We start from the raw sequence: 12,634 nt of genomic DNA, 5'->3' as shown, positions 1-12,634 counted from the left end.
CCTCAAAAAAAAAAAAAAAAAAAAAAGGCCAAGGGACAAAAAGAGACACAGAAGCCATGAACCACTTTACAGGATGAAGTTTTCCAAACGTATCCACTGGCAGAAACCAAAATAATAACTCATAACTCTATCACGACCATGCCCTCCTCAGGTAAAGGATATAATGGGAGCTGTGTAAACTGCACACAAAAGACATAATGAGACTTACGCCTTCTATGCAGGTACTGAAGTCAGAAATACCATTGAAAAGTGGCCCAAAGACCTACAATGACACTTACACAGGTGGTATGAGCTGCAGGAAGTGGCAACATAGAACCAGTCTCTCTCTGGTGCTGATGAATCCAATCTCTGTTGGCCATTCCCTTTAAATACTAACCTTATCCCTTTCCACCTGAAAGCAGGCTACGCTAATGGTGCAAGATGGTCAAATCTATTGTACATACACTATTATCATCTTTTATTTCCATGGCTAGAAACCTCAGGAGCAGAAAAATTTTTTTTAATAAACTTTCAAATTCAGTTTTGAATTTACACTATTTAGTACACTAAAAAGAGAAGAGGGTATACTTGCTCCTATCTAAAAAGATCAAAATGATACATGAAAATAACTATAAAGTCATCCTATATGGCTATTTTATAGGAAGAGTCAAGCAAGGCAAGTTTCTTGTGTTTGTTTTTTACGAGTTCTTAGACATACCAGAAAGTCTGGCCTCTAACTTCCGTATCTGTTCATTCCTTCTCAAAAGCTGGGATGAAAGATCTTCTCTGGAGCTGCTTCCATCAGAAGCCTGTTGAGGTAGACACAAGGAAGGTCGAATTCATGTATGTGTGAGACCACAGTACTGAGCCAGAAAGTGACAGGTCTACTTTAGGTTTGGTTACACTTAAATTAATTGTAGTCACTGAAAAGCTTCTTTACGTAACTGGGCCTAGTTTCTCTGCCTGGAAAGTGGAAGCAATGCTTTCTGCCTCTTAAAGTGAAGGAGAGAGGAGATGCTAAACAGATAAATCGTATGTGTACACATGTTACTGAAATAAATAAGAGTAAATAGATCCATTATTACAGCAAGTATATAATACAAAAACTATATTTGCCATGATAAAAAATCACTTTATCTTTCCAAAAGTAAAGTCCTGGGATAAAGAGGGCAGGAGTTCTTTAGGGATCAAAAGCTGGCCTATGACTATGAATCTTTCACCAATATTGATAAAGTTTCAGTATCTTCATCCATAAAACAAAGGGATATCAATCTAAAACTCTAATTTGCATCATAGAGTTCAGCAGATAATATGCATTCAACAAACCAATATATTAACGAGGCATACATTTTCCCCAAAAAACCAGATTATTTTAAAATAAATGAATACTACTACTACTATGGGCACTGCTTGCGATTGCTAATAACTCAGTTTTTAAAATCTCTTTTACTTTTCATTATAAAATTTTTCAAACTACAGAAAGGGAGAGAGATTGGTCTAATGAACACTTTCCATCTACTTTCACAATTGCTGAAGCTTTGCCTTATTTGTTTCACCAATTTTCATTTTTCTGAAGTAATTTAAATAACAGACATCATTACATTTCATCCTAAATACTCTGATAATTATTTCTAAAAAATAAGGATATTTCTCTTCATAGACAACATATGATTATCATTCCTAACAAAAAATACTAACATCCAGTCCTTAATCATGTTTCCCATTGTATCCCCAAAATGTTTTTAAAGATGATTCAATAATTCACTTCAAATATTCATCTACATGTCCAGCCAACTGCCCATCCAATATGTACCGAAAGTCAGGACAGTGGACAGTTAAGAGGAGAGTCTCTGGTGTCAGAAGACCTTGCTTCAGGTTCCAGCTTTACCACTTTCAAGCTGTAAGAACTTAGGCTCATTACTCAACTTCTCTGTGCACTGGTTTCCTCATTTCCAATCTGTGATAACAAATATCATTTGCCTCACAGAGCTGTGATGAGGATTAAGTAAATCAATACTTGTCAAATCCCTAAAACATAGCCTGGCACATATTAGCTTTAATATGTGTCGCCTATTACTAGTTGTCTTAGTCTATTTGAGCTGCTATAAGGAAATGCCATAAAGTGTGTGACTTATAAACAACAGAAATGTATTTCTCACAGTTCTGGAGTCTGGGAAATCCAAAATTAAGGTGCCAGCAGATTTGGTGTCTAGTGAGGACCCACTTTCTGGTTCATACATGACACCTTCTAGCTGTGCCCTCACATGGTGGAAGGGGCAAGGTAGCTTTCTGGGGCCTCTTTTATAAGGGCACTAATCCCATTCATGAGGGTTCCTCCCTCATGAGCTAATCATCTCGGAGACGATTCACCTCCTCATTCCATTACTCTGGTGATCAGGTTTCAATATATCAATTTTTGGGGACACAAACATTCAGACCACAGCATTAGCAGTATAAGAAGCTGTTACGATTATTATTGTTAGTGAGACATAGAATGTTTCACTACTGTGCTAAGCACTAGGAATAGTGGTGAAACAAAGAGCTCCTATCCAAAATAACAGCAGCAGCAGCTAATTATGAAATGCTTAGAGCCAGATACCATGCTAAGTGCTTTACATCCTATGAAGAACTGACATTACAGGCCTCAGACTGTTATCCTTAGAAAGGCCTGCTTTCAAGGCTGGTCCTTGCCTGGCATCTGGGAACTTAGACTTTGGGAGTGTTCCCATTATGCTGTTAAGAATGGCTCATTGTGCCTAAAATGTTTGTGCAAAAATATGGTTTATGCTGAATACCTGGTTTCCTTCTGGAGTCTGGATTATTTATTTATTTAGACAGAGTCTCGCTCTGTCACCCAGGCTGGAGTGCAGTGGTACAATGTTGGCTCACTGTAACCTCTGCCTCCTGGGTTCAAGCGATTCTCCTGCCTCCTGAGTAGCTGGGACTACAGGTGTGTGCCACCATGCCCAGCTAATATTTGTATTTTTAGTAGAGACAGGGTTTTGCCATGTTGGCCAGGCTGGTCTTGAACTCCTGACCTCAACTGATCCACCCGCCTTGGTCTCCCAAAGTGCTGGGATTACAGGTGTGAGACACCCCATCTGGCCCGGAGTCTGGAATTTTGATACACAGTAGGTAGAGGGTGTTCACATGACCAGTACCCAGTAAAAACCCTGGACACTGAGTCTCTAATGAGCTTCCCTGGTAGACATTTAACATGTGATGTCACAACTCATTGCTGGGAGAATGGAGCGTGTCCTATGTTACTCCACTGGGAGAAGAATCTTGGAAGCTTGCACCTGTTTCCTCCAAGCTTTGCCCCATGCACGTTTTCCCTTTGCTGACTCTGTTTTAGATCCTTTCACTATAATAAATTACAGCAGTGAGTAAAACTGTATGCTGGGGGCCGGGCGCGGTGGCTCAAGCCTGTAATCCCAGCACTTTGGGAGGCCGAGACGGGCGGATCACGAGGTCGGGAGATCGAGACCATCCTGGCTAACACGGTGAAACCCCATCTCTACTAAAAATACAAAAACTAGCTGGGCAAGGTGGCGGGCGCCTGTAGTCCCAGCTACTCAGGAGGCTGAGGCAGGAGAATGGCGTAAACCCGGGAGGCGGAGCTTGCAGTGAGCTGAGATCCGGCCACTGCACTCCAGTCCGGGCGACAGAGCGAGACTCCGTCTCAAAAAAAAAAAAAAAACAAAAAAAAAAAAACTGTATGCTGGGTCTTGTGAATCCTCCTAGTGAATAATCAAATCTGGGGATGATCTTGGGGATCCTTGACACACATACTTTAATAAAGATAGATACAGTTCCTATACCCATTTTATAGATGTGGAAAATAAGGAAAGAAAAAAATGAAGAAACTTGCCCAAAGTCACATAAAAATAATAGAGCAGATATGGCTCTATAACCCGACCTGAGTTCCTAAGGGCTACACTTCCCTTATCGCCTTTCATGAAACTCCCAGTTCAGTGGAAGAGACAAACAAGCAAATCATCAATAATAATGCAATACAGTAGGTGCTATTACAGAGGTTAGCAGAAGACAAGGCACCAAACAGCCAGCAGGGGTAAAGGAGAGAGGGCTGAAAGAGGAGAAGGTCAGGTCAAGGGAGTTTCCTGGAAGTAACATGTAAGCTGAGTCTTAAGACGCACAACAGTCTGTAAGAGGAATGCAGGAGTGAAAGGGGAGACAAGATATTCTAGAGAGAGGAAACAGCATGTGCAAAAATTGTAGGCATGAAAGAATGGTACATTCTAGAAAGTGCAATAAATTCAATCTGGCTGTAGCACAGGGTGTAGGAAAGTACAATGACAAAATGCTGGCCAAATAAACTGAGACAAGACCATGACAGTTTACCATTATGCTATAATAATGGGTTTATACTTCATCCTGAAAATGATGGGGAAGCCACTGAGTTTTATGAGTTTTAAGTACTGGAGAGACATGAACAGATCTGCTTTTAGAAAGATCACTTTGGGCTGCGCATAGCAGCTGGCGCCTGCAGTCCCAGTGCTTTGGGAGGCCAAGGTGGGCAGATTGTTTAAGCCCAGGAATTCGAGACCAGCCTAAGCAACATGGCAAAACTCCGTCTCTACAAAAAATGCAAAAATTAGCTGGGTGTGGTGGTACGTGACTGTTGTGCCAACTACTCAAGAGGCTGAAATGGGAGAATCGCTTGAGCGCAGGAGGTTAAGGCTGCAGTGGGCTGTGATCACGCCACTGCACTCCAGCCTGGGTGAAAGAAAGAGACCCCTGTCTCAAAGAAAACAAAAGGTCACTTTGGGGACAGGGAGCCCAAATAGACTACAACATTTGTCCCAGAAAGAAAGGCAGCCTGAAATCAAATGATAGTATAGGTTGAGTATCTCTTACCCAAACAGTTTCAGATCAGAAGTGTTTTAGAGTTAGGATTTTTTCAGATTTTGGAATGTCTGCATATACATAATTAATAATTTGGGGATGGGACCCAAGTATAAACATGAAATTATGTTCCATATACATTTTATACACATAGCCTGAACATAATTTTATATAATATTTTAAATAATATGCATTAAACAAAGTTGTGTTAAGTATTTATGTATAGAATTTTCCACTTGTGGCCATGTTGGTGCTCAAAAAGTTTACGATTTTGGAGTATTTCAGATTTCAAATTTTCAGATTAGGGATGCTTAACCTGTGCTAGTAAATGTACTACTAGAAGATGGAGTAGAGAGGCAAGTTTGAGACATTTAAGAAATGAAAGCTGCCTGTAATCCTAGCACTTTGGGAGGCTGAGGTGGGCAGATTGCCTGAGCTCAGGAGTTCGAGACCAGCCTGGGCAACAGGTGAAACCTCATCTCTACTAAAAATACAAAAAATTAGCCGAGTATGGTGGCATGCACCTGCAGTCCCAGCTGCTTGGGAGGCGAAGGCAGGAGAATTGCTTGAACCCAGAGTCCAGCCTGGGAGACAGAGTGAGACTCTGTCTCCAAAAAAAAACAGAAAAAAAGAAATAGAAGCCATTATACATGGGGACTGATTGGACATCAAGAAGTGAAAGGAGGGAAGAGTCTATAATACCTCCAAGGTTTCTGGCTGGTGACTTGGGAAGATGAAGGTGCACGTTTGGAGATGGAAATAATGAATTCAATTTTGTTCATTTAGAATCTGAGATGCCACAAAGGAGGCATCTGTTTGGAGAAATATATGCAGTTGGGTATAAGGGTCTGGAGACAGGAACTAAGGATCAGGCTGTATTAAGTTCAAAACTTGAGAAATCCCAAAATAAAGTACTTCCTGAATCCAGATCAATCTCTGTATTTGGAATACATTACTAAATAAATGACTTCATTTAGCATGTCAGCATGAAGGCAAAGCAGGTCCTTCTGTCACAGAACCCAGCCTTAAAACTACATCCTTCAGCCCGATGCTCAAATGTGTGCTTATATTTCCCCTTAAATATAGGAACCAGTGATAATGTAGACCTGGTAATCTTATTGCTCCATCCCGATAACCTAATAGCTTCTGCCATGTAATCTGACCTGGGATCCAGGCAGTATAAGAAAGCAGGAGGAAGACTCATCTGACCATGGAAACAACTCAAATGTCTATTGCCAGGAGAAGACAGAGATAAAATGTGGCCTTTTCTAAAGCTGGGATCTTTTTTTTTTTTTTTTAAATCTTTAGAGACAAGAGTCTCGCTCTGTTGCCTAGGTGGGAGTACAGTGGCACGATCACAGTTCTCTACAATCTCAAACTCTTGATCTCAAGTGATCCTCTTGCCTCTGCCTCTCAAAAAGCTAGGACTACAGGCATACCACCACCAACCTGGCTAATTAAAAAAAAAACAAAAAACAACTTTTGTAGAGATGCGGACTTGCTATGTTGCCCAGGCTGGTCTTGAACTTCTGGCCTCAAGCAATCCTTCCGCCTTAGCTTCCCAAAGCACTAGGATTACAGGCATGAGCTTCCGTGCGCAGCCTGGAATCTTATACAGCAGTAAAAACAAATGAATCACAGCTTCCTATAACATGGATGCATTTTATAAGCATGTTGAATTAAATTTTAAAAAAGGAAATCCAAGAAGTCTATAGTGTGCAACTTTTATAACTTCAAAAACAAGCAGTATTAAATAATAAATTATCTATGAATACATACATATCTGGTAAGATATTTTAAAAAGCAAGTGAATGAAAAATACAAAATTTAGAATAGTGGTTATGTTAGCCTAAATTGGGTAGAGGAAATTGGAAGAAGCATATAAGTGGCTTAACAGAATTGATAATGTTCTATTTTTTCAGATGAGTGATTTACTTTATGCTTTATACTTTACATATATATTATATACATTCATTTACACATATCAAGCATTGTAAACGAGTTTTAAAAAAATTTATTGCCAAGTGTGGTGGCCCACCCCTATAATCCCAGCACTTTGGGAGACCGAGGAGGGAGGATCATGAGGTCAGGAGTTTGAGACCAGCCTGGTCAACATAGTGAAACCCTGTCTCTACTGAATATACAAAAATCAGCTGGATGTGGTGGCAGGTGCCTGTAGCTCCAGCTACTGAGGAGGCTGAGGCAGGAGAATCACTTAAACCCGGGAGGTAGAGGTGGCAGTGAGCCGAGATTGCGCCGCTGCACTCCAGTCTAGGTGACAGAGCGAGGCTCCATCTCAAAAACAAAAACCAAAAACCAAAAAAAATTATCCCGGGCATGGTGATGGGCACCTGTAGTCCCAGCTACTTGGGAGGCTGAGGCAGGAGAATTGCTTGAACCCAGGAGGTGGAGATTGCAGTGAGCTGAGATCATGGCACTGCACTCCAGCCCGGGTGACAGAGTGAGACTCTGTCTCAAAAAAAAAGAAAAAAAGAAATTTATCTAACTTAAGAGGATCCTGTCATATGCAAAAGCCACACTTTATTTTTTAAGCATGACATTTCCCTAATACAGCAACATCTTCATTTTTTGAAATCTTATAGCCACAAATGTATTTTACTAATAAGAAACATATTGTAGGCCAGGCACGGTGGCTCACGCCTGTAATCCCAGCACTTTGGGAGGCCAAGGCGGACGGATTGCCTGAGCTCAGGAGTTTGAGACCACCCTGGACAACATGGTGAAAACCTGTCTCTAAGAAAATACAAAAAATTAGCCAGGCATGGTGGAGTACACCTGTAGTCCCAGGTACTCTGGAGGCTGAGGCACGAGAATTGCTTGAGCCCCAGAGGCAGAGGTTGCAGTGAACTGAGATCAGGCCACTGCACTCCACCTTAGGCTACAGAGTGAGAGTCCATCTCAAAAAAAAAGAAAGAAAAAGAAAAAAAGAAACATACTGTAATTACTGTTGCCATCCTTCCATCAACCTTCCCAATACAACAATGCACTCTGGCTAACCCCTTACCACAACTCAGAGACCTTGTTAAGCAGCAATGACTTAGTTGTTATATAAGTATGTATGTCTGCAATGAAAACAGGCCCAGACATTTTCAGAAATGAAATGCAAAAGAAGATGTACAAGGTATACATATGGAAAAACAGTACAAGAGGACACTGGAGAGAATATGAAGAGGAATTCACAGAAAAATGAGGAAAAAAAATAGAGTACCTTAACATTTACAAAACAAACATTAACAAAAAGGTACCTCAGAGTAAGAAGAATCAGATGTACAGGCTCTCATACAGCTATAAATCATGAAAGATGTGAAATAATCAAGCAATTTAAAATATTTATTGGAAGAATTCCCTGCAAAAGTATCTTTATTTCTTAAGTAAAGATACTTACAAAGTCATCTCCTGAGTCAGCTCCCATTGAGGCAACTGATTCCTTGCTCACAGACCGTGGGATCCTAGTAGCACCTCCCGGTCTCTGAGCAACAGCCGTCTCTTCTGCAATTTTCTTCTTCAGTTTTGCAAACATGTTTGCTGTGTGGCTATCCCGCACAGATGATGAGCTCTCAGTAGTCCTGGTGCCTGTGTTCAGGATTCAGACACAGGCGCCTACAAAGTTTCAGACATCCAAGCTAGCTGCATTCCCACTTAAATGTGGGCCAAGGGCTTATGGCAACACAGGATCTATAAATCAGATGAAAGGGACAGTTCAAAAGTTAAACACTGGAGAGATTTCACATCTGAGTTGTTAAGTTTTAGATTTCAAAATTAAGTTTCATAATTTACATGTACACTTACAGAACACAATTACTAAACATTTAAAAAGCACTCAGGTGCTTCATATGCATATAAAGATGAAGAAATCCAGTCTCAAGGAGATGAAGTAACCTACCAAAGATTGTGTGGCTAAGTGGCAGGACTGGTATTTGAACAGAGGACTCTGATTTACAAATCTCTGTGTTTTTTTTTTTGTTTGTTTGTTTTAATTACACCATGTTGAGTATGACATATAACACATTTGGTAAAATTTCCCAGAGCAGACATCGACATCACATATTCGTGACTTAATGATTTCAAATCCTTCCTCCAATAAGCTTAACTACAGTTTAGTGTTCTTTTTTTAAGTTGAAGGCAAAAATGCATGTAATTCGATTCATATGTAATCCAATATCCAATATGTAATTCAGTATGTAAAAGGTGTAATAGCCTACTATTTCAGGATGGTTTGCAATCAACTGTCCAATAGGAAAAGCTGGTAACAGAAAAAAGACGACAAGCCAGACAACTCTGTTGTATAGGTATCTGACATCCTTGAACATTTTCTGGAGACACTGTGTGGTTCTGAGTTTGATAAAATTACCTCCAATCAGTTTCTTTTCTTTTTTTTCTTTTTTTTTTTTGAGATGGAGTTTCTTTCTTGTCGCCCAGGCTGGAGTGCAATGGCACGATCTCGGCTCACTGCAACCTCCACCTCCCGGGTTCAAGCGATTCTCCTGCCTCAGCCTCCCGAGCAGCTGGGATTACAGGCATGCACCATCACGCCCGGCTTATTTTGTATTTTTAGTAGAGATGAGGTTTCTCCGTGTTGGTCAGGCTGGTCTCAAACTGTTGACCTCAGGTGATCCACCTGCCTTGGCCTTCCGAAGTGCTGGGATTACAGGTGTGAGCCACCGCGCCCGGCCTGTTTCTTTTCTTCAGAATGTTTGACATGATATTCAAAGTAAGATTCAAAAATCTTTTCTTCCCAATGGTGTATAAAACACTAATATTCTGGTTCCAACCTGAACTTCCCATGTTTTGTGGAGGATACCTAAGCTCTGCTCTGAGATACACAAATGCCATCTTACCACTTCAGATCCTCCATTAAGTCTGTACAATTCTTCAGAAACTTTACTTTCAATGTCTGTAAACCACTTACTCACCTGGCTTATCTACTAGATTTAAAACAGCTTGGAGGTCAAAGCATTCTGTCCTGCATGAAGACAAAATAAAATTCATTGGATATTTCTTTTCAAGTGTATGGCCGAAATGTTGGGTAGGGATGGGGAGAAGTGAAGGAAGAGGGACAAGAAGGATTAAAGAGGGTAAGAAAACCTGTCACAACTCTCAATGGGATACCCTCCCTAACCCTGATCTCCTATGAATTTGTTATTTGCCTAAGAGCTTCACTTACAAGCGCACAGAACAGAATTGATCACCACAGCAGGTGCCTAAACTCATCTCTCCCTGGGAGCCCTAAGCAAAACAATTTGAATGAGGTTAAGTTTTCCTGGGGCCAGTATTTATTTCTCAGTTGATTACTATACTCACACACTGTTTACCTGGCCAGACCCTGGACTGTCTGGTCACGAATTTGCACTGAGAAAAAGCAAAGCAAAATTGGGTAAAGACAGATGCCTAACCCCCAGGGAGGCAGGCAGGTGCCTGCCACGGCAGTTTGGATCTCACTCCCTCAGGCTCACTCCAGCCCCGCCCGTGCTTGGACTGTCAAAGAAAGGAAGGATCCAACATCTCTCCCATTTGACAGCAGAGAAACTGAGCCCCAGAGAGGAGGAGCGACTTGTCCAAGGTCGCGCAGGGAGGAATCCCGGAACCTTAGGCTCCAGACTCCCAGGCCGGGGCAGCCCGCCTCCGCCCCCACTCTCACCCTTTCAGCACCCCGGTGCCGCCCCCCGCCTTGGGGCTTGGGCAACCCTGACCGGGCCGCTGTGGGGACAGACAGAGGCCACCGGGAGAATAAGGGGCCTACTCGCATTCCCGGAGTCCTGGCCCGCGCACCTGCCTCTCTCTGGGCAGCCAGCAAAGCCCCGCCTCCGGGGCCTCTCTTGAGCCCCGGACCGCGTCACCAGCCCCCACCGCCCGGCCGGCGAGCCGAGCAGCGACCCGGAACCGCACGTCTCCCAGCGCGCCGGAAGTGACTGCGCGAGGCAGTCGGTCCAACGCGCGCATGCGCCCGTGCGCGGCCTTGGCGGCTGCTGTTCTAACCTCTGGGCGGCGGTTGGGCCGGAACGGCTGGAGTGCGTGAGTGCCTAGCCGAGCGCTCCCTCAACCCAGTTCGCCACGTCAGCGAGCGGCCAGAGCCGCAGATGATGACTGAGTTTCCGAGGCCTCTCTTGGTCTTTTTCTGTTTTAACAGGGGCGTGTGCAGAGCGTGGTAAGTGGGAGGGGCTTCGTGTCAAAAGTGAAAGAACCAGTCCATGCCACAGGCACCGCTGCGCTGTGCTGGCTACAAACCCGGCCGGGGCTGCGACGCCCCCCGTGCCGCCCGGTCCCGCCGCACCCTCGGCAGCTGCCTTGCCACTGTGTGACCCGGGAAGTCTGCGCCTCCATCTTCACTCAGAAGGCAGTAGCTCCAGAAACTAGTCCTTACACCTTGAGACGTTTTTAAAGTTTGGCGCCTGTCACCTCCTGTAGATGATGCGTTTTATATCGCAACCGAGTACATAACGTCCAGCAGAATCACGTTCTTATTATGTAATGCACTTAAAAACGCTAGTGGCAGCTCACTATATTGGATTAGCTTCACCATCCGCTGCTGGGCCGTCTCCTTTCTCCTTAGGAAGCAAGTTCAAAGCATCAAAAGTGCCCGGCGCGCGCTCCTGTGGTCCCAGCTACTCGGAAGACCGAGGTGGGAGGATCGCTGAGTCCGGGCCTTCGAGACCAGCCTGGGCACCGCGGCAAGCCTCCGTCTCTTTAAGTAAATAGCAATCATACAGGCAGTAGGAAAAGAAAAAAACAAAACAGGAAAAACTGTCTTGTTCTAAGTCACAGTCCAGGCCGGGCGCGGTGGCTCATGCCTGTAATCCCAGCACTTTGGGAGGCCGAGGCCGGTGGTTCACCCGAGGTCAGGAGTTCAGACCAGCCTAACATGGTGAAACCCCATCTCTACTACAATTACAAAATTAACCGGGCTTGGTGGCCCATGCCTTGAATTCCAATTACTTGAGAGGCAGAGGCAGGAGAATCGCTTGAACCTGGGAGGTGGAGGTTGCAGTGAGCAAAGATTGCGCCATTTGCACTCCAGCTTGGGCAACAAGAGCGAAACTCTGTCTCAAACAAAAAGTCACGGTCCATATCCTAAGTCAGGTCCCTGAACTCATCAGTGCCAAGCCAACCATTCCACTTTAAGGAACTCTGGTTCCATCCTCAGGCTTAACACCAGCCCAAGAGTAAGCAGATTCCACCCAATTCTTCAACAGTCCCTTCCTTCGCGTGTTCCAGGAGCAGGGCACGGGAAAACCCAAACCAGGATTCAGACATTTACAAACTAACAAGCAGCATCAACCCCAAGATAGTTCAAAGCCTCTGAGATATGTGAATGAAGCAAACCCTAACAGTTCAGCTGTCAATACCGAAAAAGTACCAAAAACTTTAAGCAAATAATGTTTATTTTTATATTGATGATACACTTAATATATATGTGGATTCAAGATACAAAATTCATGTACAGGAGTTCACACCTGATGAATGTAGACACATTCCTAGAGAACATTTATCAATGTGAAAATTTCTTTAATACACTGACAACAACAAAAAAATATTCTCTAATCTCGTTATTCAATAAACATCAAAACGTTTCAGTTTTCATCCTCTAGTATTGAAGTGCCCTCAAGGTGGTAGGCACGGTATCGCAGGAGAAAACATTGGAAAGCCTACTGAATCCGCTCTGCAGAATCACAGTGTTTACTCTGAAATTCAGTTAGTGAAGTAGTGAAAGGGTATCTTTTATGACAAATCACATCTCATACAAGAGTCAAAAGTGATGAACTCAAGAAAA

At 43.2% G+C, this 12,634-nt stretch overlaps 1 protein-coding gene across 1 annotated transcript in view; it reads right to left on the bottom strand.

Moving 5' to 3' along the window:
* GOLGA1 (golgin A1) overlaps positions 1-10,779 on the bottom strand; it is a 74,921-nt gene extending 64,142 nt beyond the window's left edge. The window contains 4 exon segments of the mRNA XM_011931386.1: positions 698-788; positions 8,252-8,541; positions 9,780-9,829; positions 10,636-10,779. Coding sequence (XP_011786776.1) covers positions 698-788; positions 8,252-8,386 — 226 coding nt within the window. The 5' untranslated portion in view covers positions 8,387-8,541; positions 9,780-9,829; positions 10,636-10,779.
* Positions 10,780-12,634: the final 1,855 nt, after the last annotated feature.

This window comes from Colobus angolensis, unplaced genomic scaffold (assembly GCF_000951035.1).
Source record: "Colobus angolensis palliatus isolate OR3802 unplaced genomic scaffold, Cang.pa_1.0 Scaffold9, whole genome shotgun sequence".
NCBI classification, from domain to species: Eukaryota; Metazoa; Chordata; class Mammalia; order Primates; family Cercopithecidae; genus Colobus; species Colobus angolensis.
The sequence above is the reverse complement of the archived record's forward strand: the minus strand, read 5'-3'. Positions and strand labels throughout refer to the sequence as shown.